The sequence below is a fragment of the Phocoena sinus genome, chromosome 12, assembly GCF_008692025.1.
Source record: "Phocoena sinus isolate mPhoSin1 chromosome 12, mPhoSin1.pri, whole genome shotgun sequence".
NCBI classification, from domain to species: domain Eukaryota; kingdom Metazoa; phylum Chordata; class Mammalia; order Artiodactyla; family Phocoenidae; genus Phocoena; species Phocoena sinus.
This window is the reverse complement of record NC_045774.1, coordinates 31,788,170-31,815,707: the sequence shown is the minus strand read 5'-3', so window position 1 is coordinate 31,815,707 and position 27,538 is coordinate 31,788,170. Positions and strand designations below refer to the sequence as shown.

The following is a 27,538-nucleotide window of genomic DNA, read 5'->3' as shown; positions in this document are numbered from 1 at the left end:
ATGCGCCCTACCAAATTAAAGGCTCTAAGAAACCTTGCAGTAAAGAAATCATCTCACCCCAGTATTCTCTACATTTATTTAACCATTTTCCAAGCAATGCCTAATAAAATGCGGTAGAATTAGTTTCACAGACCACCCTGTGGGCACATTTTCTTGAGCGACTGTCAGTGTTGTCACGTTTCTAGATCAGAGTTTCTCAAAAGTGTATTTTCTACCAATTTTCCCCTTTCTCAATGTGCTCCAGCCACAGCAGGCCTACTTCTGCATCTCCTATCACACCAAAAACATTCCTATCTCAGGAATTTTGTACTTGCTGTTCTCTCTGCCTAAAACTCCATTCTTCTAAATATGCTCATGGCTCCATCTTTCTTCTCATTCAAGACTCTGCTCAAAAGTCTGCTTTTCAGAGAAATCTTCTGTAATGGACTGAGTTGATTACCCCACCAAAATTCATATGTTGAAGCCCTAACCCCCAATATGAGTATATTTGAAGATAGGGCCTTTTAGGGAGGTAATAAAGGTTAAATGTGGTCATAAGGGTGGGACCCTAATCCGATACAATTGGTACCCTTATAAGGAAAGGAAGAGAACCAGGGGTGCCCAAGCACAGAGAAGAGGCCATGTGCGGTAACAGCAAGAAGAAAACCAGCCATCTACAAGCCAAAGAGAGAAAAAGTCTAAACAGAAACCAGCCCTGCTAGCACCTCAGTTTTGGACGTCGAGTCTTCAGAACTGTGAGAAAATTAATTTCAGTTGTTTAAGCTACCCAGTCTGTAGTATTTTGTTACAGCAGTTCTATCAGGCTAGTACTCCTTCCCTGACCATCCACCTAAAAGTAACACTTCCTGTTAGTCTCTTCTCTCCTTGTCCTGCTTTTTTTTCTTTTTTTTTTTCCTGCAGAGCACTTATCCTGACTTGACACTATATCTCTAAGAGGTTGAGAGGCAGTAGAATATAATGGATAAGTGTGTGGGGTCTGGGTTCAAATTCCAACTGTGTCACTTTCTAGTGGTGTGATCACTGATGAGTTATGAAAGCTCCGTGGGCTTTATAGAATTGGTACTCACTTCAAAGGCATTGTTATAAGCCTATAATGAGACAGAATATGGGAAGTGTTTTTACTACTCCCTGGGGTGTATACTACTACACCCCAGTGGAATGTAAGTTCCACAAAGACAGGGACTTTGTCATCCATGATTATGTTCACAGCCCCAAATCAGTGCCTCCAGGGCACATGTTAAACCCTCAATAAATATTTGTTACTTGAAATATGAATAAATGAGGGCCTGTGGACCTTTTCTCAAAGTTCACAAAGAATTTAAATTCTTCATTGTCACTTCCATGTCTATCTTTTTATTGAAAGAGTACCTTATAACCTACCACTGCCACACGATTTCAGAGCCCTTATTTTTGTGCTGACTGCAGTACTGGTGCCAAGTGATACTACTTTAATTGACATGGGCTAATGAGCCAAGTTCAGAAGGGCAGTTAACAAGGATCAGAGAATATAGACTTTCCTACCCAAAGTGCCCCCACTGGAGCAGTCCTTACTACATTTACAGTGAGCAGTCCTTCATCAGCAAAACATCACCCATATAATTAAATCAGAGCACTTCATTGAAAATGTTAGTTTCATTTGTATTTTTTTTGTATTGGTTTTGCAGCTGTACATGATTTGATTCTCCAGATATCAGTCAACAGCACTTTGGCACCTTCCACTGACGGACTTCAGAACCTTCACTGCTCTGCACCATGTCATTGGAATGAGTCATCCTTTATGGCTTATTCAGATGAACAGAGAATCCAAATCAGAGGCTGGTGGTTTTGGTATCACCTTCAATAGGTCACAGTTATCTAAAAAAGGCTTCTGTCCAGCTGTCACTAAGAGCATAATAGGTGGTGTAAGAGTAGTTCCCTAGGGACTCACTCACATCAACATCTGCAATCACTTGTGCCATAAACTGTCATGTAAATCAACGGTGGGCTCATTCACTACTAAGGAAGTCAACAGGAGAATTTAACCCCAAATGGAACATGTCCCTCTATTTTCACAGATGTACATTTTCCAGCGACATTAATGATTACACCCACCACGTGGTAAAAAGCTAGGTAGAGAATCTGCTGTCATTATGGTAACGTATTGCACACTCTATGGAACCCCACCCCAAATTCTGGTCAATCAAATAGACTGACTACCAGTGTTTCAAACATCTCTATCCTTCTACCTGCTAGGCCTAGTTAACCCAAGCAACCAGTGTGAATTTGGAAAAGAGTCTTTATTGATAAAAGTTCTTAAGCTCTAAAGGGTGTTTAACAAATCCTAATATGTAATCTTCTAAAAGTTCCCAGTGATGTGATATATTTAATAAATTAAGAAAACCTTTAATACCAGCAACAACCAGGAACTGAAATTTTAAAAGCAACGCTCTTTACAATAGCATAAAATATGAAATACGTAGGGGCAGATCGGACAGAAATCTATTTGCTGTTTACTGCTTCGGAAGCCAGCTGGGCATCCCAGAGACCCTCCCCATTCTTATTGTTTTATACATTAGGGTGCTGACTTTACAGCTGGGACTAAGACTCTGCACGGCCATGCAGAACCCTTGATGGAAAAATGCAGGAGGCATTGACAGCAGCATGCCCTTCATAGGGCAGCCACTCACCCAAGTGGCCATGGGGAACAGGGTGACAACATGAGAAGAGAAATCAGCCCAAGGAGGTGGCTGCCAATCTCCCTCCCCAAGTTTTCCAAATCCTCCAGGAGGCCTTTTAATGATAGAAAGGATTTTTTAGTTGGTTTTAGTTTAGTAGACCAGTATCTTCAAAATGTTTTCACTAAAGCAGTGGATGGCAACTCAACTCAGTTTATAAACCAGCATCAACATAGTCTATTGTCCTTTTCATCTTTTCCCAGAAACTTGGTAGTTACCACAGCAGCCACATCACCATCTCGTTCAGGGAGCACCTTCTACTGCTAAGGGTGGGCCACAGGACTGTGCGAGCAGGAAACAGCTCAGAGTGCCAGCTACTAAAACAGCAAGCACAAACTGATGTACTGGGGCAAGAAGGAACAGGGCCCGTCTTACCATCCATTCCACCATTATGTCTTATGGCCATTCTCTCTCTCTCTGTCTGCTTCCACTCTCAGAGGGAAGGTACCATGACGTTTTCTTGTACATCCAGCATATCTAGTCAAGAGGTTGGGTTGTAGTAGAATTAAATTTTTGTTGAATAACTGAATAAACCAGTATACCTCTCAGAAAAGCATTCGGAGTAGGACATATTAGGAAGAGATTTTTATATACGGAAAGAAAATTGTTTCTCCTTCCTTGCTATTAGTTGTATAAACTATGTATGAAGGAAAATTCACTTTTTCTTGACACAGGTACATTAACATAGCTACTAATTAATATTTTCTCTGAAGTTTAGAAAATGCAGGAAAAATTCTTCCTACGTCTGGGCATATATTGGTAGAATATATACAAGGAGGTTTGCTTAAAGTCAGGTACTTTTCATATCAGATAAACTGAATACAAAGAAATTTAGGTCTCCTGGTGTCATTCCCAACCTTGCCAGATAAATACTCATCTCTGGAATGGCCTGGGAGAATCACCTTTCAATTCCTCGACACTTTGTAGCTGAGTTACAGAGTAACCTGCCAGCAATCCTCTCAGAATTCATGGGGCTGTTTAAATAGAGCAAAGTCCACAAAAAGTTCCACTGAGATGTGCTGAGCAAAGGCCAGAGCCCCAGAAGAAAACAAGTGTGGACTCAGCGAAGCTGCCCTCATCTGAGTGCGAACCCCACCGGCCCGGGGTTGGGGGGGATCAGTGGTGTGATATGGCAATGAGCCCCGTACTGTCGGAGTTCCTGAGAGAGCTCCCAGGCTGGTTCCTGCTCTCTGGCATCTTCCTGCCCGTGACTTTGCTGCTGTTCCTTCTCATTGCCTACTTCAGGATCAAGCTGATGGAGGGTAAGTGAGAAGCCACACACGAAAGGGGTTAGAGTCCTTTCCCATGGCACACATTTGGAACAAGTCCGTGTACCGTCCATCTTTCTGGGAGGCCTGGAGCCACACACCTTTTTGATATGTAGGTGCTTCTCAATACGCACCCCTCTTAAGATATCTTCCGTGGTGAACGTGGCAAAATTTGATCTTTCCAGCAATGTGGATGACGTGCTAGGCTCTGAAGGCCCGCCGTGGGCGCCCTTAACTGCAGCCCCTCGCAGACAGGCGAACTGTGAGTCAGCAATTGGGACATGTGACTGCTTGTCTGTGTCTCTCAGGCCGATAGATTCACAAACATTCCAACGTGTTTCTTGGTCTGCCATCTCAACCTGACAGGTGTGTGTGTGCGCGTGCCCGTGTGTTCCTCTGTGTGTGCACACAATACTCACCCGCTGAACTTCTACTAAGGAAATGTGCCAACATTGTGCTGTCACAGTGTCTGGCAAATGTCAAGCCTTCATAGGTATTTGATGGCTTGATGTAAATTTACCATGAAACTGGGGTCTTAAGGTTTAAAAAAAACAAAGCCAAACCAAACCAGACTGAAACCAAACCCTCAGGAAGTTCAAAGTGACTGGGACATGAGAAGCTGGGTCCTGGATTGAGCCTGTTTATTCCGCTGTAATTGAAATGAATGAAACTGCACTGTGATTTGATAGACTATGTGTTAATAATGTACCCAGCAAATGTTAGATTAGTATGAGAGGTTAATAGCTATTTTAGCAATATCAAAAACCAATAATATTTCTTAAGTTGGATGATGTCATTAAAGTACTAAAAACAAATTTGAAAACCCCTCCTCAAACCATCCTTTGCTTATATTTCCCTCCTCTCCCAATGGGATCTGTGTATCCTTTTTCCTGATTACATTTTCCAGTGTTAGCAGATAACCTTAGACTAGACATGTTTTCATTTTTATGTGGATGTGATCCCTTTAATTCCAAATTTTCCTTTCTTATTAAAAAACCCCTGAGAACATGTGGTTTTTAAAATTATAGTTCTTTCTGTAGCTGCTTTCCTAAGGGCAAGTAATAATATCTTCTCTCCAGTTTGAGGGCAAATGAGAACACTTGGCCCCAAATAAGATATCACCAGTTTGAATCTCTATTTAGCAGCTCTCACTTAAAAACTGTAAACAGATGGTCAAATGTCATGTCATTAATCTTGCAACCAGGGTTATGGCAAATGTAATCATTCCTATTTTGTCCCTGTAAAGAAAGGGACGTTGACAGATAAACTAGTGTGTTCACAGAACCCCCGATTCCTGCGTCCTGAAACAGAAAGTCATGTTGCCTACCTCATAACCCTAGTCCATCAGACAAGAGAGGCATTTTAAGATGTGATGGAAAGCATGTGACGGTATCATAATCATTCATCATTAATCCCCATACTTCAAGGCTTAGGAGGTAATGGTGCATGTAAATTTAATTAGTATGTAGAGAACATCAATCTTCTCGCAAAGGAAGAAAGAAAATTCTTTAACGTCCTGCACTCTTCAATCTGTGTCAGTTGCCTTGAGGAGTAGCTCTTAAGGTGGAGGTCTGAGTGTTGAACTTTCCATCACCAAACCCTTCACCAACCACTGCCAGGGACATGTCACCTCTCCTCGGGTGGAAGTTTTGATTATCTTATCTCCCCAAGTCCTGAGATTCCTAAACTGCTACTTTCGGTGCCGCTCAAAATACTATCACCCTGATCGTGAACAAATTGCTCGCTAAGATAACCAACATTGCCAAAAATAGTCACTATGGAAAAGAAACTGTGTCTCTTGAATGCCTGAAAGTTTTTGTCTGAAGCTAGATGTAAAATAAAATAAAATAAGGTCAGGTAAGTGAACAGGTTCTGGTCTTCAGCAACTGACATTCTAAAACAGTTAACTAAAGTATGGAAAATGTACAGGCATCTCTCACTGAACTTTATACATATGTTTTGATAGTCAGCAATCCAAAATGAAACAGATAAGCATTTCTAAAAGTCAAGAGTAAGTTAAGGGTTAGCAGAGTGAAATTGTTAAGATCTCAGATGACAGAGTCAAACCAAATGGAGGTTTGAATTCCAGGTCTGTAACAATGGCCACACTACCTAATCTCCTGAAGCTTCAGTTTCTTCACTTGTGAGATAGAAATAATAGCAGGACACAGCTGTAGGGTTGGTGTGGAGATTAAGTGAGGCAATACACGTGAGGTTCTTAACAGTGCCTGTTCCGAACAACTGTTGGTCATTATGACCCCTGCTGACTTATAAATTCTAAGGCGGCAGTGTTTGTGTCATTATAATAACTATTATTAAAATATATCTAGTAGCTATTATTAAACTTAAAGATAAAATTATTGATCTTTATTTAGAAATAAAATTAATTATATAAAATTTACTTAAAATTAAGTCAATTACCCAAGGTCACTCACCGAGAAAATGGTAGAGACAGGATTTGAACCCTGGCTGTCTGGCTCCAGAGCTAGCCCTCTCAGCCAAAACACTACCCCTGGAGTATTGAACACAGAGTAGGTGTTCAGTAGGTATCTGCTGAATGGAGGAATCCTCTTGGCCCAGGCAAATAAAACATCACCAACATGAGAGCCAACAGTGTGAGAATTAAACAAGGCAAGAATTTTATAAAAGTTTTGGGGCTTCCCTGGTGGCGCAGTGGTTGAGAGTCTGCCTGCCGATGCAGGGGACACGGGTTCGTGCCCCGGTCTGGGAAGATCCCACATGCCGCGGAGCCGCTGAGCCTGCGCGTCCGGAGCCTGTGCTCCGCAACAGTGAGAGGCCCGCGTACCGCAAAAAAAAAAAAAAAAAAAAAAAAAAAAGTTTTGAAGGGACTCGATCAATCTCTTTCTGTAACAGGGCTAATTACTGATGATGGTGATTCCTCTGCATAAAGACTTAGCTCTGAGTCAAGAAGATTACATTTCTTCACCTGTGGCCCAAGAAGGAAAGCTTCGTGGCCTGCAGAATATTCTACAAACTCAGACGTTTTCATGGCCACCTGGCTAATCTCACCTGTCTAGTCTCTGCACTGTCCTTAACAGACCCATTAAAATGAAATGATGGACAAATTGCAAGCTCTTTCAGGAGAAGGATAAATTATTTCTCTAGCTCTCTTCATTGCACCTGGCACAGACATTTGGTTCACTTGGTAGATATAACTCATTGAGAAATGATGGGTTTTCTCTTGCTTTCTCTCCTAGTTTTCCATTTTCTAGTTCTCTTCTTTCAACGTCATTATTCAGGTCACTCTAGAATTTGTATCCTGGCTCCTCATTCAAAGCACCTGCTGTGCAGTTAGCCTTCAGTAATTAAGAATAAGAGAGAAGAAGTTACTCATATTTCAGTGAGTCTATAATCTAAGGCATGAGCTATCTCAAGCAATACCTTTGAACTAGCAATAATCTACGTGGAAAGGCAGTGAAACTGAGTGGCTGAGCGTGTGGTCTCTGGAGTCAGACTGCCTGGGATTGAATCCTGAATCCATCAGTTTCTACGATCTTGGGCAAATTGCCTCATTTTGATTTCTCTATGCCTCCGTTTGCTCACCTGTAAAGTAAGAATAATAATGGTGACTACAACATAATTTCATTGCAAGAATTAAATGAGAAAAGGCTTTTCACGGTGTCTGGCACATAAGTGATCAAGAAACATTAGCTGTTAAGTCTTGAGCCTCATGTAACCTAAGACCTGTTACCATCCAATGCATATATACCCTTTCTCAATTGAGATGACAAGCAGTGTGGAATCAGAATAGTTCAGAGAGAGTGATCATGTCCTAGAGTACATGGCATATAAAGTGCCTGGCAAAGAATAAATTGCTGGGATTTGACGTGGGGACCAAAAAGAACATTTTCAGGTTCAATTCTATAAAATACATTATCTCCTATGAGATTATGAACTCCTTGTCTCCAGCTTGGATAATTTAATTATAATTCTGAAAATAAACTTTTAAGAGTAAAAAATAGTTTCAGTTATGCATGTTGGTGGTGGTGAGGAAGAGATTCTTTTTTGTTTTGGATGTACCAGGAAGATCTCAAAGGATAATTGTCAGGACTTCAGGGCTAAAGTTCAAATTTGCTATTGCCAGAGAGGTAACAGGTGAAGCTACAGGAGCAGATAAGAATACACAGAAAGATGATACATAATAAAAGTCAAAGGGAGGAGTATGATTGGGGGTGGGTGTCATGGAAAGGGGGCTCGTGTCAAATGCTACAGCGGAGAAAACTGGGGGTTGGAAAATGCCACCAGATTTAGTAATTAGGACATCACTGATAAGTTTTAATATTTCAGTAGCTTTAACTGAAGCTATATTTTAAGGGGATAAGGAGTATGTAAGAGGCAAAAAGTTGACACTCAGTTTTCAGTCAAAGATGCCAAAAGGTAAAAAGGAGACTGATTTGACTTGTCTAAAGAGTTACAAACACCCAAACACATTTTTGGCGGGGAGGAACAAGACAGAGTCCCTGTCTTACTCGTTTGCATATCCCCGGGTCTTGGGTAATAGACATGTTTAATAAATGCTTATTGAATGTGGGAGCCTTAATACATTTAATCAACACAATCTACTGAATATAAAATATACTTAGCATGTAACACCTTTTATTACAGTAGTAGGTTGCCCTCTCTAACCAGGACCACGCCTTAGAAATCAGCATTTATATTTCTTTTGGGAGTGGTTGAGGAGGAAAGGAGAGATCCTGCAATAGGACTTGCTCTGTAACTTGCTGAGGCCACCAGGGTAGAAATGCTGGCCAATAATGCCTGAGGAGTTGTAAATGACCAGTGGCACTCAGCTGCCTCCACAGTATTAACTGGTATTTTTCCTTTCAGTTAATGAAGAACTGTCACAGACTCCTGACCACCAACACAATCGTAAGGCTAGCCCTCCCTGGTACCAGAGAGAGAAACGGACGTGACTGTTGGAGACTGATCAATGGCTAAAGCACAGTCAATTTCTACTGGTCAGAGAGCGAAGGTCAATGGCTTAGCAAATAGTTAATAAACTAGAACCACAGCAAGACAAAAAGAATACCAAGATGCTTGTTCTGAAAAGTGGTTCAAGAGGACAGCTCTGAGACTCGACTTAAATAGCAGTTCTTTGGCGAGTCCCAAGAATGTAAGATTTTGTTGGATGTGCTCTATGGACTAGGCACATTGTAACTTTTTAACTTTTATAGGACTATGTCTACTCTGAAGGGCACTGTCTTCAAACTAAAATTCTTAAGCATCATTATTATATAATCCCATGGAAGCCCGCATTATTCTGACTTTGGAGGTGAAGATACTCTGGTAGAAATCAAATAAATAGCAGAAGATGAGCACCTGTGGATTCCTGCTGTGAGAGTTCCCACTTCCTCCCTTGAAGTTCGGCAACACTGAAATGACACCTTTTAAGGCATCATTTCTGGCCCTTGGTTTGCTTCTCCCCTTTTCCCAACTGCTTTCACAAATCACATCATCATTGTGAGAACCCAAAAAACAAGCAGAGTCTCTCGATACTCGGTATGGATCACCATCAAAGCAGTTTTCAGCATGACATGACTTGGAAGTATTGGCAATTTGGTGGGAAAAGGAAAGAACACAAAGTTCATGGGACTCATGTGGAGAATAACTCAAGACTTTGCCTCTAAAACCAGAACATCGGAGAGCTACTTCTAAATATGGAAAGAAGTCAACATTTCACTAGCACAATTCTTCTTTCAGTGGGAACCCCAATAGCCAACCTAGATAACCGAAAAGAAACATTTAATTCAAAGTAGTAGTTCAAATAGATTGTGATTACTACCGGGCTCTTCAGTTTTCCTAGCTAACATTAACAAAAGACACTTAACATGTCCTAAGCGTAAGTCTGATTGTATTCTTATGTTTGCATATGAATCCAACAGGCTATTAGACTGATTAACTTTATAAAACATAATGAATTTATTCACCTGTAAGAAATGCACTAATTTCTGCAGTGACATACAAACATGCAAAAGACTGGCCGACCCAAAGCAAGAATGTGCCACTAGTGCCAGGTATTTTGTTTCTCTCCCCCTACCCCAGTCTCAAATTCTTCACATGCATCCAGTGAATTATTAGTCTCCATTTGCACTCCTTACATAATATAAAACTCACTGTTCAACTGGAGACACTCATTTCTGTATTTTACTGCATTTGATTACAATGAAAATGTCTCCTGGGGCTTCCAGACTGAGGTAATTTAGAATAAATGTGCATGCCATATGGAAGGAATGACAATATTCTTTCAATTCTGAGAGGGATCTCTTTTTAGCCTCTGGTGGAAATCAGCTTACGTAAAATGCTTTCTTGGACAGAAGGTGTGGAAAGGATGCATCATACTGCCAGCTGCCAGCCAAATCTGTGGCTCAGCCACCAGGGTCTGCTCTGCCTTCTTCTGGAAACAGGCACAACATAAGCCTGACTGATGACTCTGGTGGATGCATTCCACCACCTCTGCCTTACCAGGGAAAATGCATCTCAGCTACTATGGTAACAGAGGAGCTCGAAACATACATGTTCTCAACATAAACAAGTCGTATAAAGCAAGACCTGACTCCTTTGTTGCTGCTGAGTGAGATCAGAGTACAAAGAATGTCCACTGAAATGAGTAGAGTCATGAATGTTCTTTACATGTAGAGAGGAACAGAAACGTTCGTTTTCCTACAGAGAGACCAAGTCCAAGGGTTTTTCTACCACTTGCTTGAAGGCACTGTACTGGATTTGACTAGTCCCTCACAGAGCGCAGCCAATCAGCTGCCCGGTCACATCTTTGCTCTCCACCTGCTTAGAGTACAGGGGAAGAGTTCCTTTTGGTTTGGACTGCCTGCTTCCTTGTCATCGCTGCTGCCACCTAGACCAGGCTGGTGGTCTCCTTACTTATCCTATACTCTGTTTCCTCCTGTGCTCCAAAGCCTTTCATCAGGGGCCAAATATGTTTCTAAGTGGTTTCACCTCAACAGTTCCTAACCTTATTTCTAATGTTCTAGTATCTGAACGAACTCCCAATTCTGTTTCCCCAACATGAGACCTTCAATAAAATACTTGAATGGGTGTTGTAAGTTGTTACATTGACATTTATTTAATGAAAAAAAAATTTTTTTTACAGAGCTAACCTAAAATTGTTAATAACATCTCTCTCTCTCGTTAACTGTGTTGGTAATTTGGAAATGCAGCATTGGGACACTACAAGTCCATGACTGCTTCTTCACATTCTGAGCTTATACACATTGATAAAACAGAAAACGGAGCAAGGAAGGGCACACATCATGTTCTCTGAAGTATTATTTACACCCCTTAAAAAAAAAAAAAAACTTCCAAGTAATCTGACCAGGTAACAGCCACCAGTATTTTCTAGATATAATTTAGTAGCAACTGGAAAATTGAGAACAGATAAGCAAGTTCACACATCCAACAACAGCTTTTCCTTGAAATCTTAAGTTCTTTGGCAGAACTGTATCTCAGAATAAGAGTTCATAATGGTTAAAAACATTTTGGAAGTCGATTTTCTGACTTGTTTATAAAAAGTTAGAATTTTCCAAACAAATGCTCTTGAGTCTTGCTTTCCGACTTTATAATTAGTGTGCTAATCAGAAGAGGCCTCTGCGTTTATCAGAATTTACGCAAAGGCATCCACCCTGGCAGAACATAAACAGGAAATATGTATTCAAGAAATTTTATTTATAATTAACACCAGATTGAAATTCTTTCCATTAAAAAAATTTTCAAATCCATATTCCAAAACCCAGATTCTTAAGAGCAGAGAGTCCTAACCTTTATTTAGGTAATAAAGAAACCTTTTGAGAATTTAATTAAAGATAGGAATCATCATTTTTTCTGTAGGAAAAATGCATATACCCATGATTTTGTATATACTGTGGGAAAGCCTAGCCCCTTGAAGTCCATCAAGGAATCTGTGGTTAGGAAGCCTGCAGCCAGTCTTAGGAAAGGACTGTGCTGTCTTACACTAGCCACCTTAGTTGCCATACAGCACAGAATGAGTAGACCATAAGGGGTTCCTGACACTGCAGGGCTCACAAGGAAGTTGGGTCCACACAACTTCAAAGCCAAAACCTTCCCCACAGGCTTCCCAAGTAACCTAGTTCCTAAGGGTACAGAGTTCTATTCTGCAAGGTTCTCACAAGAACACAGATCAGACTGGCAGTATCTCCCATAATTTGCCTTTGGCGGGTTAACTCACGCACAGTGGTGCTGTTAGTACTCATAGCGATCGCTTTTTTGGAGGGCATTATTGTGCCAGGAGCTCCACCAGGCACTTTATACATTTTTACTTCATCTAACCATGAGAATACCCCTACACTGGGATGTATTACTACCTTCCCTTTATAGATGTTTAAGTACCTTCACTGAAGTCACATGGTTCAGTTACTCAGAGTAGGGCAAACACCCATCTGTAGGAGTCTGAAGCCAGTTTGTTCTTTGTTTTTTTTGACATCTTTATTGGAGTGTAATTGCTTTACAATGGTGTGTTACTTTCTGCTTTATAACAAAGTGAATCAGCTATACATATACATATATCCCCATATCTCCTCCCTCTGGCGTCTCCCTCCCACCCGCCCTATCCCACCCCTCTAGGTGGTCACTAAGTACTGAAGCCAGTGTTTTTGAAGCAAAATACTTTATACAACTTGAAGTTACTATAAACCTAACTGGGTATCATGACTATACAGAGGGTCAGTGTTTTTGACCCTGTGGCCAAGGGTCAGGAGTTTGACACCTCAGATTTGCCAGCCGACCGTGTTCTCTTCCGGGGCCAGCTCCGCATCGTGGCCTAATTCCGGCAAATACGTGAACAGGTGCACGCGCATGCAAGGATCCATGCGAGCCCTCGTGGACCCCGGTCCTATTCTCTAGTGCAACTGCGTTAAGACTCTGCTGGAAACTGACCAGAGCACCATACCCGGAAGAGCAATGTACTACCTCACAGTACACGGAGACAGGACCTTTTTACAAAATTAACGGGCTTTATGGCATTTTTTAGTCTTTTACCATGGAATATTCTAACGGAATGATATCACGAACCCCCATTTACCGCCGCCTGGCTTCAGCAATCATCAACTCATGGCCAATCTTGTTTCACCTAAACCACGACTCACTCCTCCTTATCCTACCATTTTTAATTCTCAATTTATGATGTTCTCAGACACTATATAATTTTATCCGTAAGTAAGGGGAAAACGTAATGAAGTCCACGCTGGGCAGTCGTTATGCTACAGTTTGCTTCACTGCCAGAGTCCTGGGGATGCTCACTCCATGAACTGTGGTCTGTGCAGTGAGGAATGCTATGTGCATCATAAAGGAAAACGGAAGCTACTCACAACAGTGAAACGCCAAAAATTCACCAACGCTATACATTTTTTTTTTAACAACATCATTTTTTATCCTGCTGTGGCCTGTGGAAAAGGCACTGCTCTGTTTCCTGTGTTCCACACAAGATCGCTGGAAGGTTTATGTGAAATACTCATAAAAACCCTATACAACTAAAAGGAATTATTGCTTATCACCCCCAAATTATATTGCTTTTGACTTAAGATAAACAATTAGCGCCTGGACGTCTCACGGCAGTGAACCCTGTTGACCTATTTTCTTATTCTATCACTTGGGGTCTTGAACACTCGGTTCACAGAATGAGATTATAACATCATGAGAATTATTTTGCAGGAAATACAAAATACTAAAATAGACAGTCTTGCTGCCATAGTCACAGGTGGCATGATCAACACTGTTTTCAGCTGCTCTTCAGGTACCAAGACCCCACAGATACTTTAGATGTCTCTGGGACCCCAAACTCTGTCCTTGCCATCTCAGCTGATAAAGCCGAGCCCTGCCTGAACAATGCATTTCCTCTTCCACTGGAGCTGCTATAGACATACTTACCTCCTATCACTTCCTTCCATGCGGGAGGATATGGTTCTCAAAAAACCCTGACAGATCAACCTCTGCTTTAAATACAAATGTTATACATACACACTTTCTGATGAAAATTATATTTCCAGAGTCACATTTGGCTCCATAATATTTCTAAGGCTTGGCTTGCTGAGATATGCTTCCCCAGAGAGGAGTTGTTTTTGTAATAATTCTAGAGAAAATGAGAAAGATCTTGCACAAGGTGAGAGATAATTCAGTGGGAACCGATCCCAAAGAAGACAGTCATGCATATTATATTTAACATGCTCACTTTAAACAACTAGGGAAAGACATTCTACAGAACGTTTTAGATGGAATATACCACACCCTGTTGGTCATCTGCTATATAATGCTTTTAACGTTTGAAAGAAAATCCAGCGCTTCATCTGATGTGTCTGGGCAAAAGCTTCACAATGAACCATCCTGATGAGACACGGACGCAGCCCTCAGCAGAGCCCGTTCTGCCCGATGCACTAAGACCCACTGGACTGTTAAGCAAAACTGAAGCAGAGGACCAGGTTTCAGATGGTGCAGCTAAGATATTTCCTGAAACAAAACAAAAAATACACAAAGAAAACAAGCAAAAATATGCCTTGGAGAACTTGTACAAGCTGGGGTGGATTACGTAACCGGGCAGAAGGAACTGGCATTCTAAACAGTAGATTTACAAACATTTGACATTGGTTTAGCCACTTGAAATCGGTGATGCTGGCAGCAGCATGAAATATAAAAGATCTGAATAACAGATTTTAAAAATGCTACATCCCACAAAACACTAGAACTTCTGACTGACAGTATGACTTGAGCTTATCTTTTTCAACCTTCATAAAAAGAGAAGTGACAAGTTTAGAGAATAAACAAACTTTATTTTATAACAGTATTACAGAAAGCAAAATATCATTTAATACAACTTGAAGCTGCTAGGAATCTAATCTGGCATCATAACTATACATAGGGCCAAAGCAAAGGAAAGACTGTTCAATACAGTTAATAAGTCCCTATCAGGTCTCTGGTGTCAGCTTTAAATGGTGTAGCCTTCTTACAACCGTCAAAAAACCACCATGGCCCTAACTCCTCACTCTGGCAACCGCACACCTGTGTGGATCATCACGCTATCTGAAAGAGATACACCTGCTCGATAACAAAAGGTCAGTTTTACATGGAGACAAGGAGGTTTAATACAAAGTGTTCTACACGAGTGTTCAAATAATGGAAAGTACTGAAATTTGGACATGTTAAGAAAGAAAGCACTAAGGTTTTTAAGCTGCCGGAATATTTTAGTAGGAGGGAAGATATTGCTTTCTCTCCCCTCCTATTTCTGGAATGCTGCCGAAGAGCCCGTGTCTGAGAAGCATCGGCACTGTGGTGCGACGGGGCCTCTAAACACAGTGCGTGGTCAGTGAACTTCATCATAATTCTCCAGTTTGGAGATTCCCGGACTTTCCGCTAAAAGTAAAAAGTCACGGTACTGGAAAGTCAAAAGGGTTCAATATCAAAAAATAGCCCCAATGAAATTCTCAAACATTAGAAAATTTTCACGATGTAAGAAACGCCTTTAATCTGCATTAATATTTTCTCATACAAGTATATTTACTGCAAACTGAGAACTCTGTAAATATTGACTTGTACGAACTCAATGGGAAGCATCCGGAAGAAGGAAAGCCACTATCGAAATTAGTCACAGAGTCTCCTTTCCGCACAACAGCACCTGTTCCAGTGAACAGCACCTTACCAGCTGGGGCTGGCTTTGTTCACTATCATTTGATCAAAATGAGTCACAGAAAGCAGGTAGTTGTACACAAAGTAAACAGGAAACAAAAAACGAAACTCTCTAACTAAAAAAAAAAAAAAACAAAGAAAAGAAATAACCAAGAGTATTTAGAAGTGGTTATAAAACAAAATAATATATTAAAATGCGGGGGAACGGTATAGACCAGAGCTGTTAAGGTAAGGTTTGGTGTTGGCATTTTAATTCTTCAGGCTTCTGGCCATTGTTACCAGTCGTAGTATAAATTCGCTGGAGCAGTGGTGTGGCATTAAGACTTGGAATGGTCAAAATTTTTCAGGTTCACAAAGTTGAATGTTGTCTATAAAATGAATTTTCTAGGAGGAAAAAAAAGAGACAAGGCTTAAATATTCCAAAGACAGGCTTGGGAAAAAAATGTAAGTAAGATTCACCAAATTCCAAATCAAGTAATCAACAGTTCCCATCTGCCTGGTTCTACAGTAAACACTATTTTACCAGAAGACAAGCATGAGAGCCTGATCCACCCTTGAGGGCCTTAAAAATACCTGAAGGATTGACTAGCACACGAGAAACAAGTGGCAAATAAGAATCTGACCAAAAAATTAACTATAAAACAGAGGTAATTCGTATAATAAAAATCTAAAAAAAAGAGAAAGCAATGTAGGTTTTAAAGTTAGATTCAAAGAAGAAGAAAAAGTAATTTTGACTTCACTGAAATGAATAAAAGCTGCCTCAGGTTGGGAGAAAAGAATGAGGAAAGATGCAAGGAAGTGAGAAAGTGCCTGATAGGTAAGATGAGTATACAGATGTACGGCATGGAGGACAGGAATGAATGGGGTGGGGACACAGATTTCTGGATTCTTTTGTCAATGCAAATTGACAGATATTAATTATTATTATTGTAATTCATTCAACCTACTTTCGACAGTGTCATCATTCACCTCGAGTTTGGATATGGTTATAGCTGTTAAGTATGAGTTATACTTTATGTTATCAGAATTTTGGTCAAGTAAACAAACAAACAAAAAAAACCCAAACCACTATTTCCTTGCTTCAGTTTCCCACCCCCAGACTATACAATGTCACTGAACATTTCTAACTACTAAAGTCACGTTCCTTAGCTTGTGTCCTCCTCTTTTGGCCAATGTGAGAACAGGTCAATGTAGCTGTTTCATCTAATCACAGGTCTAATTCTACGTCTAAATTTTTCAAGGATACATGCTGGTTGCCTACTTTGCCTTAAGTCTTTACAGAGTGTCCAGTGTAGTCTTCTTCAATTTATCTTTCTCAGTGTGCCTGGTGAGCCGTGGGGAATCAGTCAAGCTCAAGCACAGTTCTGTGAAGTCATCTGAAAAGCACAACCTCGGAGATTCCAGAGACAGGGGCTCACATGGTCTCAATGTGGAGCGTGCTCTACTCCAGAAACTGATTTGGCGAACAGCAAATGTGCACTTAAAAAAAAATCATCCTAACGACAAGTGGTAAAGCACTCATCCAGAGGGGAGTCTCAATAAAAATGCAAAGCTGTGGCTTTTATCTGAAATAATTAAAATAATGAAGAAAACATACCCTTTCAGATTAATGAAGATTCAATTACCACAGGGCAGTAATATAGCCTGAGATTTTGAAAACATGAGAAAATTATTTATGTAAGGCACAACGCAACTATTTCCTAAATAAATATGAGGTCCGTGTACTCTGGTGTGAAATTCAGCTTTAAATATGATAGCTTATGAATTTCAGTTATTTCTAAACTTTCATTTTATTCTTCCTTGGCTCTCAATTTGCATTTAATTTTAAAACAGAATTTTCATTTTAAGAATATAAAATCCTAGAGCCAAAAATGCAAGTATGATAAATGTCTATGTGGTTTGACCAGGAAATAGTCAATTCTTACAATGTTTGTATTACCACTATAATTTAGACCCAGCAGTTCTCAAATTGTGGTCTGTAGACCTTGGGGGTCACCATGGCTCTTGCAGGGGGTTATAACGTCAAAACTATTTCATAATCATCCTAAGACACTATCTGCCCTTGTCAGGTGTGGACATTTTCACTGATGATGCAGAAACGATGGTGAGTAAACCTGTTGGCATCTTAGCACACACAGGTCAAGGCAGTGACACTAAACTGTACCTGAAGTCACTGCATTCTTTACCACCATGCACTCACAGTGAAATAAAAAGAAAGCAAGCCAGTTTCACTTAAGGATGTCCTGGATGAAACAGAAAGAAATATTAATTTTCTTACATCTCTACCCTGGAGTACATCTTTTTAGTATTCTGTGTGATGAAATGGAAAGTACGTGGAACACATTCCTGTTGCATACAGAGCAGTACAGGAGATGTCTAGGAGGAAAGTGAATTTGTATGAATTGTGAGTTGAAGCTGCTGTTTTCATTAAAACACTTCTTTACTTGAGAGGATTACCGACAAACTATGTTGCTCAATTTGGATATCTGGCAGGCATTTTCTTGAAAATGAGATGAGCCTGTCACTTCCAGGCAAACAATTGACAGAACTTGTTGCCAACGATAAAATGCAAGCTTTCGTGTGAAAATTGTAACTCTTGGAAACTGTATTTTGGCCACCTTGAGCTTGATAGCTTCCCAATGTTTAGAGACTCTTCTAGTGGGGTCAGTGGCAACCACAGATCTTTTTACTGTCTTAGTCATTTTGCCTTTTCCAGGATGGCATAGAGTTAGAATCATACAGTACATGATACCTTTTCAGACAGGCTTCTTTCACTAGGTGATTATTTTTAACTGAATAAATATCTTGAAAACTATTTGATTTATAATAGAAAGAGATCAAATTTCAATTAATAAAATTCACATAAACAGAAAACTCTTTGGGCTCTTCAGTAAGTTTTAAGTGTTCCTGAGACCATTAAGCTTGAGAACTGCTTCTATGGAATCTGTTCCCTAACCTACTGGCGTTTCCTGCTCTCACAGATATTTGTGTGGCTTCTGAATACAGAAGGAAAAATGAAATCTAGTGTTTTTTCCTTTTCGGTCAAATAGCACTCAAAATCTCTTCTACAAATAATTCAGCAAAATGGTTTTGTATCCCTTGGTTTGCCTGAATATATTAATGCTCTTTTGGGTGTTGCTCTTTTCTTAGGAGGCTCCCATGTGGGCCCTTTTGAGGCTCATGTCTCAGATTTAGGTCTTTCAGGACAAGCTTGGCCCCCTGATCTCTGTCCCCTCTGAGTGCCAGATATATTGTGCTTGTTAACATACATGCCGACACAATTTCACTTCAAAGACAAAAATTCCGTTCAAAGTTTGCTAGCACCACAAGTCAATTAAGTATTTTTGCTTCCAGGAGAGTCCATTTTGAGATGTTTTCCCTGAATTTCCATTTGTTCTAAAACAAAACAAAAAAGGCTTGTCTCAGTTCTGAAGAACCTAGGGGCAGGACAGGAATGAAGACGCAGATGTACAGAATGGACTTGAGGACATGGGGTGTGGGGGAAGCTGGGACGAAGTGAGAGACAGGCATGGACATATATACACTACCAAACGTAAAATAGCTAGTGGGAAGCAGCCGCATAGCACAGGGAGATCAGCTTGGGGCTTTGTGACCACCTAGAGGTAGAGGGGTGGGATAGGGAGGCTGGGAGGGAGACGCAAGAGGGAGGAGATACGGGGATATATGTATATGTATAGCTGATTCACTTTGTTATACAGCAGAAACTAACACACCACTGGAAAGCAATTATACTCCAATAAAGATGTTTCTTAAAAAAAAAAAAAGGCTTGTCTCTGTCTCTCTTAGCTGCAGTTATTTCCCCTCCAGAGGGCGTTTTAGGAAGAGCATCTCCTTTTCCTCCCACCCTGTAATCGTCAAAGCTCTTTCCGTTTTTAAGACAGTCATGCTCCCTTACCTCTGAGGAAAGGGTGAGCTGTCAGTGATCTCGGCAGGCCAATTAAATGGGTTTTCTTTAAAGCTAACAGTCATCTTTGTGTTAGAGCCTTTATGCACATTCCAGTCACTCCACCTAAAGAATTACTACACACACCGCAATTTCGGAATATCCTGTCAAATGAAAGCATCATCAATTGTGCCTCATTTTTAAACATGATTATTTTATAAAATAATGGTTTTATTGTTCATTTAGCTACATATCGTAGCTGCAACCTCAAAGACATTCTGTCCAAAATGAATTTTTCTAAAATGAAGTGTGTTTCAACTACATCAGTGGGAGTTTGTTACTTGAAAGATTCCCATCATGAATCCCTCAGCAAAGCAATACGCAGTGTGGATTCAGACTGACGGACGGTCAACTCTGGCTCTGCTACTCACCGACTGTGTGACTGGGGGAGGGACTTAACCTCTCCAGGCCTCCGTGTTGTCATCTGCGTCCTAAATGACTGTGAGAACTAACTGAAATAAATGGCAAAGTTCTCCAACAAAGCTCAGCACAGAGTAGGCACTCATTAAATGTGAGCTGATACTATTATTATGGATTTTCACATATGATATTTCATTCCTGGTTTTACTTCCAAACCCAATTCAACTCTACTCTTAAAGACAGAGATGGCCAGTTCAGTTTCCCCATTAATAATTGCATGAACCCGTACGATGGTTTCTTTACAGGGTACTTCATCCAATCAAGCATCCTTTCAATCAATCCTGCACACCACTGATAAATTAATCTTACTGAAGGATGGTGCTGAAAATGCTCTTCCCTTACGCAGATGACCTACAGAGCAAAGCCTAAACTAAGGTACTAACACGGAGTGTAATTCCCTTCGCAATTCGCCTTGGACAAATCTTTCCAGCCCCTGCTGGAATTCAACACACAGACACAACGTAGGATTTGCTTCTCCTGACGTCCAGCCCGTGGTTTTCCTATGTGCTCTCTCCTCTCTGCCCCTCTCTGTATGTTCAAATCCTCCCCGCACTCTGCACACAGGAGCTTTCTGCTCCTTTTCGGGGAAGTCTTCCCTGATCTGCCAACCAGGAACAGTTTCTCCTGTTGACTTTCATAGCCCTTTAGCTAGGCTTCTAACTATCTATCTATCTATCTATCTATCTATCTATCTATCTATCTATCGCTGTGTTGGGTCTTCATTGCTGTACGTGGGCTTTCTCTAGTTGCAAGAGGGTGTTTGTTACCCTTCGTTGTGGTGCACGGGCTTCTCACTGCGGTGGCTTCTCTTGTTGCAGAGCACGGGCTCCAGGCGCGCGGGCTCTAGAGCGCAGGCTCAGTAGCTGTGGCGCACGGGCTTCGTTGCCCTGTGGCATGTGGGATCTTCCCGGACCAGGGATCAAACCTGTGTCTCCTGCATTGGCAGGAGGATTCTTAACCACTGTGCCACCAGGGAAGCCCTAGGCTTCTCTTTAAACCCTATTTTTTACCCTATATGTTATTTGTACACTTGTTCCTATGCATTTACCTTTCTCACAACTACCATAGTCCCTTGAACGCAGTATGTTCCCAATATACATTAATGAATCCATGAATGAAGTAATAGCGACTAATCTGCAAGGCAAGGCCAGGCTGAAAAGCAAGGGCTGGGGAGGGGAAAAATAAACAGAATTGTATTCTAGGAACAAAGCACTACTGCCTGTCCTCACCATTAGTTTCATATTTCTGATTTAAGTGGAAAAAATTTCAGGTTCATTTTTCTGTTCTCTTTTGTTGAATAACTACTTCTGTGATATCCCAGAAGGACTCTTAGTTCTTTAAAAAACTGGTTTTCCCGAATCTCCCAAATCTGAAGCTTTGAGAAAGATTTCTAACAGTTAGTATTTGGCCCTAAAGCTAGAGGAAGGTCTTCTCATTCACTCTGCTGAGTTCAAATCTCGTGAGAACTTGATATGAAAGCATTCGACAAAATCTTAAAGCTTCTTTTAAATAACAAATGGACTACAGTAAGGCATACTCGGTATACTTGATTCTAGCTAAGCTTTTGTCAATCTTAGGTTCATGAGTAGAGATGAGAAAAATTTCTCTGTAGTATCAAATAAAAGTTGTGCTCTAAAAAAACAGTAACAAAACCCTTATCTTTTAGAAAAACGTCTCTGAACTATGTATGAATAGAACTCACTTAGTGTTCGTTTCGTATTTTCATTAAATAGGAAGGTTAGTGGGAATCAAAACAATTCATCTCCAGACCCAACTCCGTCACTTATTAGTTAACAATTTTTTCTTACCTCTTCAGCATCCAGTATGTTATTTTATACTTACAGGACATCTCAACTTGGAATACATTTCAAATGCCCAAGAGCCACACGTGAGTACTGGCTACCATGCTGAACAGAACAAGACTAGATTCTCACTTGCTCTAATACTAACTAACCATTTTGATGCATGAGAGTTAAAGAAACATAGGGCCAACCTGTCCTGGGACTATAATCCTCACGAGCACAGGAGTATCTTAAACACACACACACACACACACACAGACTTATTAATCTGTTCCCCCAGCAAAATTCTGTCCTAACCTACCCACAAGTTTACATTAAAATTTAAAATTACTATTTAAAAGCTAGTATCTGAGATATCTAACATTAGACAAGTTCTTGAAACAAATGAAACTATACTCAGCTCTACACATGGATGGTATTTGATGGATCTTACAGAAAAGGGACCTATGGCAAACCCCTAGGATGCTATTTCCTCATAAAAAGGCGGGGAGTGGGGGGAGAGAAGAAGATGGTCTATATGCAGTTTTAAATTAAATATTCTTTTAATTCCCATACTCTTAAATACACCCTGCACTAGGGTACAATAAAGTCATAACCACCACCTCCACACTCCTCAGAGACTGGCTGGGTAACATGTAAGTAGGGAGACGGGGTACCGGGACCTCAACATGAAGATGGGAAGGAAGATACACTGGGGACTTGGAGAGCCCCTCCTTCCCCTTAAGTGGCTGCACCTACTGAGCCATTGCAGCCTTGAGAGAAAGCAGGCTCGGTGTTAGAGCTTCTGATGTTTCTCGAATCGCCAGATATCTTCCCATTTTAAGCATTAATAATTAACTCAAATTCCGTGACATACTGTTTGGGCTGAAAAACAAACCAAAACTCTGGATACGGCCTGCCTGTGTCCTGTTTGTCAATTTTGTCTTGCTCTCTCCCCCTCTTTTTGGTGCCGCTTTAAATTCCCCAAAATAATGAAAAACTGGAGAAAACACCCAGCATTTGTGACTAAGAGATGAATAACCTTAACTCTGTAAAAGATAAAAGATGATAAACACCTGAATAGATAAGTGGACAAAGGATACAAACTGGCAATTCAAAGAAATGCAAATTGCGTTTGTGTGCACATATATTTATATGTGTGAGTATGTGTACTGTGACCTCCTCAGCAATGAACAATAGTAACAATTAAAAAATGCTCTTTCCTCACAATTTAACAAAAGGGGGGGAGGGGACAAATGCTCTTTCCTCACCAGGTTGGCAAAGACTTTTCAAATGTCGTATAATCTTTAGTGTTGGCAAGGATGCGGGGAAACGGGGATATTCTTAAACTGCTAGTGGGCGTCTAACTTTGTAGAACCTCTAAGGAGGGCAGGTGGGCAATATGTCAAAAAGAAACCTTTAGCACACCAACTCTAATTTTTAAAAATATCTGTCCTAAACAATGAAGTTAATGCCCCCCAAATGTACACACAAGTACAACCTTTGCAGCTGTGAATTTACTTGTGAAAACTGAGGAATAGCCTAAATGCCCATTAATAGGGGTCAAGTAAACCATCCTGCATCTATTCGATGGCTGTTGGAAAATGATGAGATAATGATGGGCAAACTTATCTACAAGGTACTGTGAAGTGGAGAAAAAAGCCGGATATGTGTTAGAATCAACAGGATCAGCCTATATAAATAGAGGTGTGAGAACACATGTGAGTGCATCTGAGTATGTGCTCACAAGTATATACACTGTGAATAGAGATTATCTATAGAGATAGATTATCTATCTCTAGGAGCAGAGCAATTATGGGTCACTTACATTTTCTACCATCTTTCCCTTTCAAAATATTATGACCGCCCCTGCTTTTTTGTTGCCAGAAAAAAATACATATAGTTTCATTTGTAAAAACAACAGTCAATAATGATTCTGTCCAAGAGCAAACTCCGGGGAATCAGTGACTCCCAGTTGCTAATGAATGGACAATGGCAGGGGCATCCAGCGCCTCTTCTGTTGGGTAGTTCAAATATACTGTGACTCACTGATAGCACCTGCTAGGTTTATAAATGTGAAACAGAGTATTCCCCAGCATTCCAGAGTGAAAACTGGCAGTGCCTGAAACTCACTAAATCCAAAATGGCTTTTCATTTCTATGTAGAAGTCTTCATTTTATGTTTGATTAACTTATATTGAAAACTACGCTGTAATAAAATGCTAATTTCCGGTACAAGAGTAGTACAACTAGGCAAACTTATAAAATAAAAATGCAACACAACTGAAACCGACATGCCTGAAACATCCCTGAATTGAAAATCGTCATCTGGATGCCAAGAGGCTGGTGTTTTTCTTTCAAGGACAGGGAGACGCTCGCATGTAAATGAGTAGCTCGTGATCGGCTAGAGCTCCATTCAGCCAATGCCGTTCTTCTCTCCTGTCAAGGCAGTTAGACAGCTGATGCTAATTTCCTGTTGTTTTTGCGAGTTCATTTTGAAACCGCGAACATCACCCTGACTTTGAAATGTTGGTTGGTTGAAATGTTGGTTGGAACACAATATTATCTTGTTTAGAAACTGGTGTTCATAGATGCAGGCTAGCACAGACAGCAACACAACTAACTGAGAGTTATTTATTGTGGGTTGGGGACTGGAACTCAGGGTCTACCTAACAGTCTCCAAGGAATGATGGATGTACCAGGTTTTTAGTAATCACTGCACTAGCTCCAGGGGCTCTGTCAGACCAATGCTCTGTCTTCTCAGATGAAGGCAGGCAAGGCGGATGGAAAAGCAAAAGGCCAATTACTGAGTTTTCCTGCTTCTCGAAAGCACTCTGTGTAAATCCTATTTCCTCAACCTGTTACAGGCTCCATCTCCACTACTTGACTGAAGGAGCTGTGACAAAGCTCCCAGGTAGATTCTGTACCAACAATTCCAGAGGACACAGGCACCTGATTTCTTTGCCATATTTAAGGCTGATTATGCTCTCCTTCTTGGAGCTAGCTTCTCTTGGAGCTTTCGTGGCCGCCTTATCTCCCTGTTTTCTATCTTCTTGCCCTTCTCACTCCTCCTGTAGCTCCTCTGTTCCCCAGGCCCCGACTCTCTGACCTGGCCCTGGGTAGGCTTCATCAGTGGATGACACATTCAGATGTGTCTACCTCCTGCTCTGAAGCCTGCCGTTCTCTCTGTCTGTCTGTCTCTCTCTCTCTTTCTTCCTCTCGCTCACTCTCTCAAAGCTCTTGGCTATTTCCTAGACCTCTTCATGAAGACACTTCACGTGCATCTCAAGCTCAACACCTCTGGGGTAGAAGTTTTTATTTGACTTTTAAGAGCAAAAAGGGTTCATGGCTGGCCTTCTATGTTATAAAAAGTTCTTACAACATGCCTTATTAACAAACCCTCTGTAGATTCTATTATCACCTCCAGTTCATAAGGCATAGAGAAATGAAATAAACGGCACACATCACACAACTAAGAGTAGATTTGAACCCAGCAAATCCGCTGTTACACTTCCTCTTAACACTCAGACTATCTGGTAAGTGTCCAATTAACCATGTCGTGTGTGTGTGTGTGTGTGTGTGTGTGTGTGTGTGTGTAAGACATAGCCTTATACATTCACTTCCAAGCTTCCACTATAATTCCCATGACAGTTGGTCTCTCCTATAGTACCAGAGAACAAAAAATGCATCTTTGCTTTAAGACAGCTAAACTGAAAGGACTGGCCACATTGCACATGACATGTGAAAAATGAAATCCACGTGTTCCATGACTGAAATTACAGGTATCACCATCGACCTGTTTGTCCAAGCCAGAAACCTGGGCGTTATCTGGCATTTTTCCCCACTCCTTATCTGGCATTTTTCCCCACTCCTCTGTCCTCCCAACTCACTAACTTCCGTATCCTCATGCAAACGGTCAAAAAGTCACAAGCCTTTATCTCCTCGCCACCTCTCAAATACAAAGGAGTACCCCTACAGCTTTTCAGGATAAATTTCAGCCTCCTGCTTGGCTTCTAAGACTCTTTGTGAGCGGGCCTCTGCCCCTCTGCGCCCTCATCTCCCATGACTCTGCTACAAGTGCCCTGCGAGGCAGCTGCACCTGATTTTGCCCTATTCCTGGAGTGTCTGGTGTACAATACCAGATCCTGCCTGAACTGCCCCCTTTCCACGCCTTCCTTCCCTGGGCTCACTCCAACTCGCCATGAAGCTCCAGTGAGAAGCCATCTCTGATGCCCCATCCTGATTCAGAGATCTCGCCTTTTTGTTCCCACGAAACTCAGTCCAGAACCTCTGATAAAACTTGAGACTCTATGCTGCTACCACTGCTTTATTGTCTGTGAGTACAGACCTTGATTTGAAATCTCAGTGGTAAAACAGTAGATGATACCTAATGAGACTTCCATAATACCTGTATAAGAACAGTAACGACAAAAAGGAATAAAATGAGTGAATGGATGAGAGGCTGCTCTTGCCATCACGTTATCCTTGGGCCGCTCACTGCTTTCCGATGAAAAGGAGGCGTGCTTCACTTTTTCACGCAAAGTCAATGATTACTCCAGGAGTCTGAGAGGCTCATCTGAAGTCTGCGTTCACAGAGCTTACGGCACCAGCTGAAGCAGGGTCGCACATTCCCCCTGCTGGGGCTCCTTCCTTCTCGGGCCGCGGAGACCACACCCCCCAAGCCTGGGCTCTTCTACCTTTTCATCAGGACCAGCGGGGACACCATTCTAGTGGTGACGAGGTCAGTAACATTTTGTGTCAACTCAAGGGCTCATAAATATGCATTTAGAATAAAATAGCAGGAGGGAGTAGTCCTTAAGAGGAAAGAAAAACGATACAGAGGATCAAGGCAAATGCTCCTCTAAGTGTTTTCTTGTTCGTGGAGCTGCACGCAGCCCCTCTGCCTCACTGCTGGCAACCGCCCAGCATGGGGAAGCAGACCGGGACTTCAGTCCTCGGCACATTGTTCTTTGACCGTCTTTCTGTTTCCCCACCTGCCACACTCAATGCTTGATCAAGAGGTCAGAGCTACTCCAAAGGAAGAGATCAGGTCAGACCAGGAGGAGAGCTTTTCATGCCCGAAAAGGGAGACGGGACCGATACATCACAAATAGTTCTTTCTTCTTCTTTTCTGACGTTGGGACACCGTCCTGGTCCTGCTGTTTGCCTTGAGCCACTGCTGCCTCTGTGGGATTCTGGCAGGGCAGCCAGAGGGTAGCTGAAACAGTGGAAACACATTCTTCCCAGCCCTGACAGGCATCAGCAAAGGAAATTTTTCAAGAACAAGTGCGGCCAGTCAGGAGCGGAGATGCTAAAATGACTGTGAGAAGACACTGAGGTAGCTCCCATCTGTCCTTCAGATTGCAACTCAAATTCTGTTTCTCAAGTAACAGGTTAAATTGATAACAGTTCAAGCCCCCTATCTGGTTCTCTCATCTCACATTATTTCCTTCGGAGCATTTATCAGATATGCAATTACATTCTATTTGTCAATACTGACACCTCCCCTCCTGGAGTGGATCCTTCCTGAGAAAGGGGACCGGGACTGTGTTGTCTACCAATGTGACCATCCGAATCCTCACTGCCTAAGCTGGCCTAGCATGCTTTGGCACTTGCTAAATATTTTTCAATGAATAAATGAATCTTTCCAAATGTATCTGGTTTGCTCACCTTACATGTGAATTTACATTTTAACCTCCTAAATTTGTTTAACAAGGTTGCTTATAAA

The 27,538-nt window shown here is 41.3% G+C and overlaps 2 protein-coding genes across 36 annotated transcripts in view; one reads left to right on the top strand and one right to left on the bottom strand.

The window, feature by feature from the left end:
• SMLR1 (small leucine rich protein 1) lies at positions 1–27,538 on the top strand. The gene is given in 6 exon segments (XM_032650857.1): positions 1–61; positions 3,729–3,820; positions 3,823–3,976; positions 8,831–10,538; positions 13,467–13,472; positions 27,527–27,538. Coding segments are annotated over 4 exon segments (393 nt in total). The 3' UTR covers positions 8,917–10,538; positions 13,467–13,472; positions 27,527–27,538.
• EPB41L2 (erythrocyte membrane protein band 4.1 like 2) overlaps positions 14,773–27,538 on the bottom strand; it is a 214,590-nt gene continuing 201,824 nt past the window's right edge. For 34 of the 35 annotated variants that reach the window (XM_032650775.1, XM_032650789.1, XM_032650773.1 and 31 more), the window contains one exon: positions 14,773–16,030. The gene's annotated coding sequence lies outside the window, so the exon portion shown is untranslated. Of the gene's footprint in view, positions 16,031–19,562; positions 19,715–27,538 lie in introns of all 35 variants that reach the window. The other variant, XR_004352470.1, reaches the window with a different exon arrangement.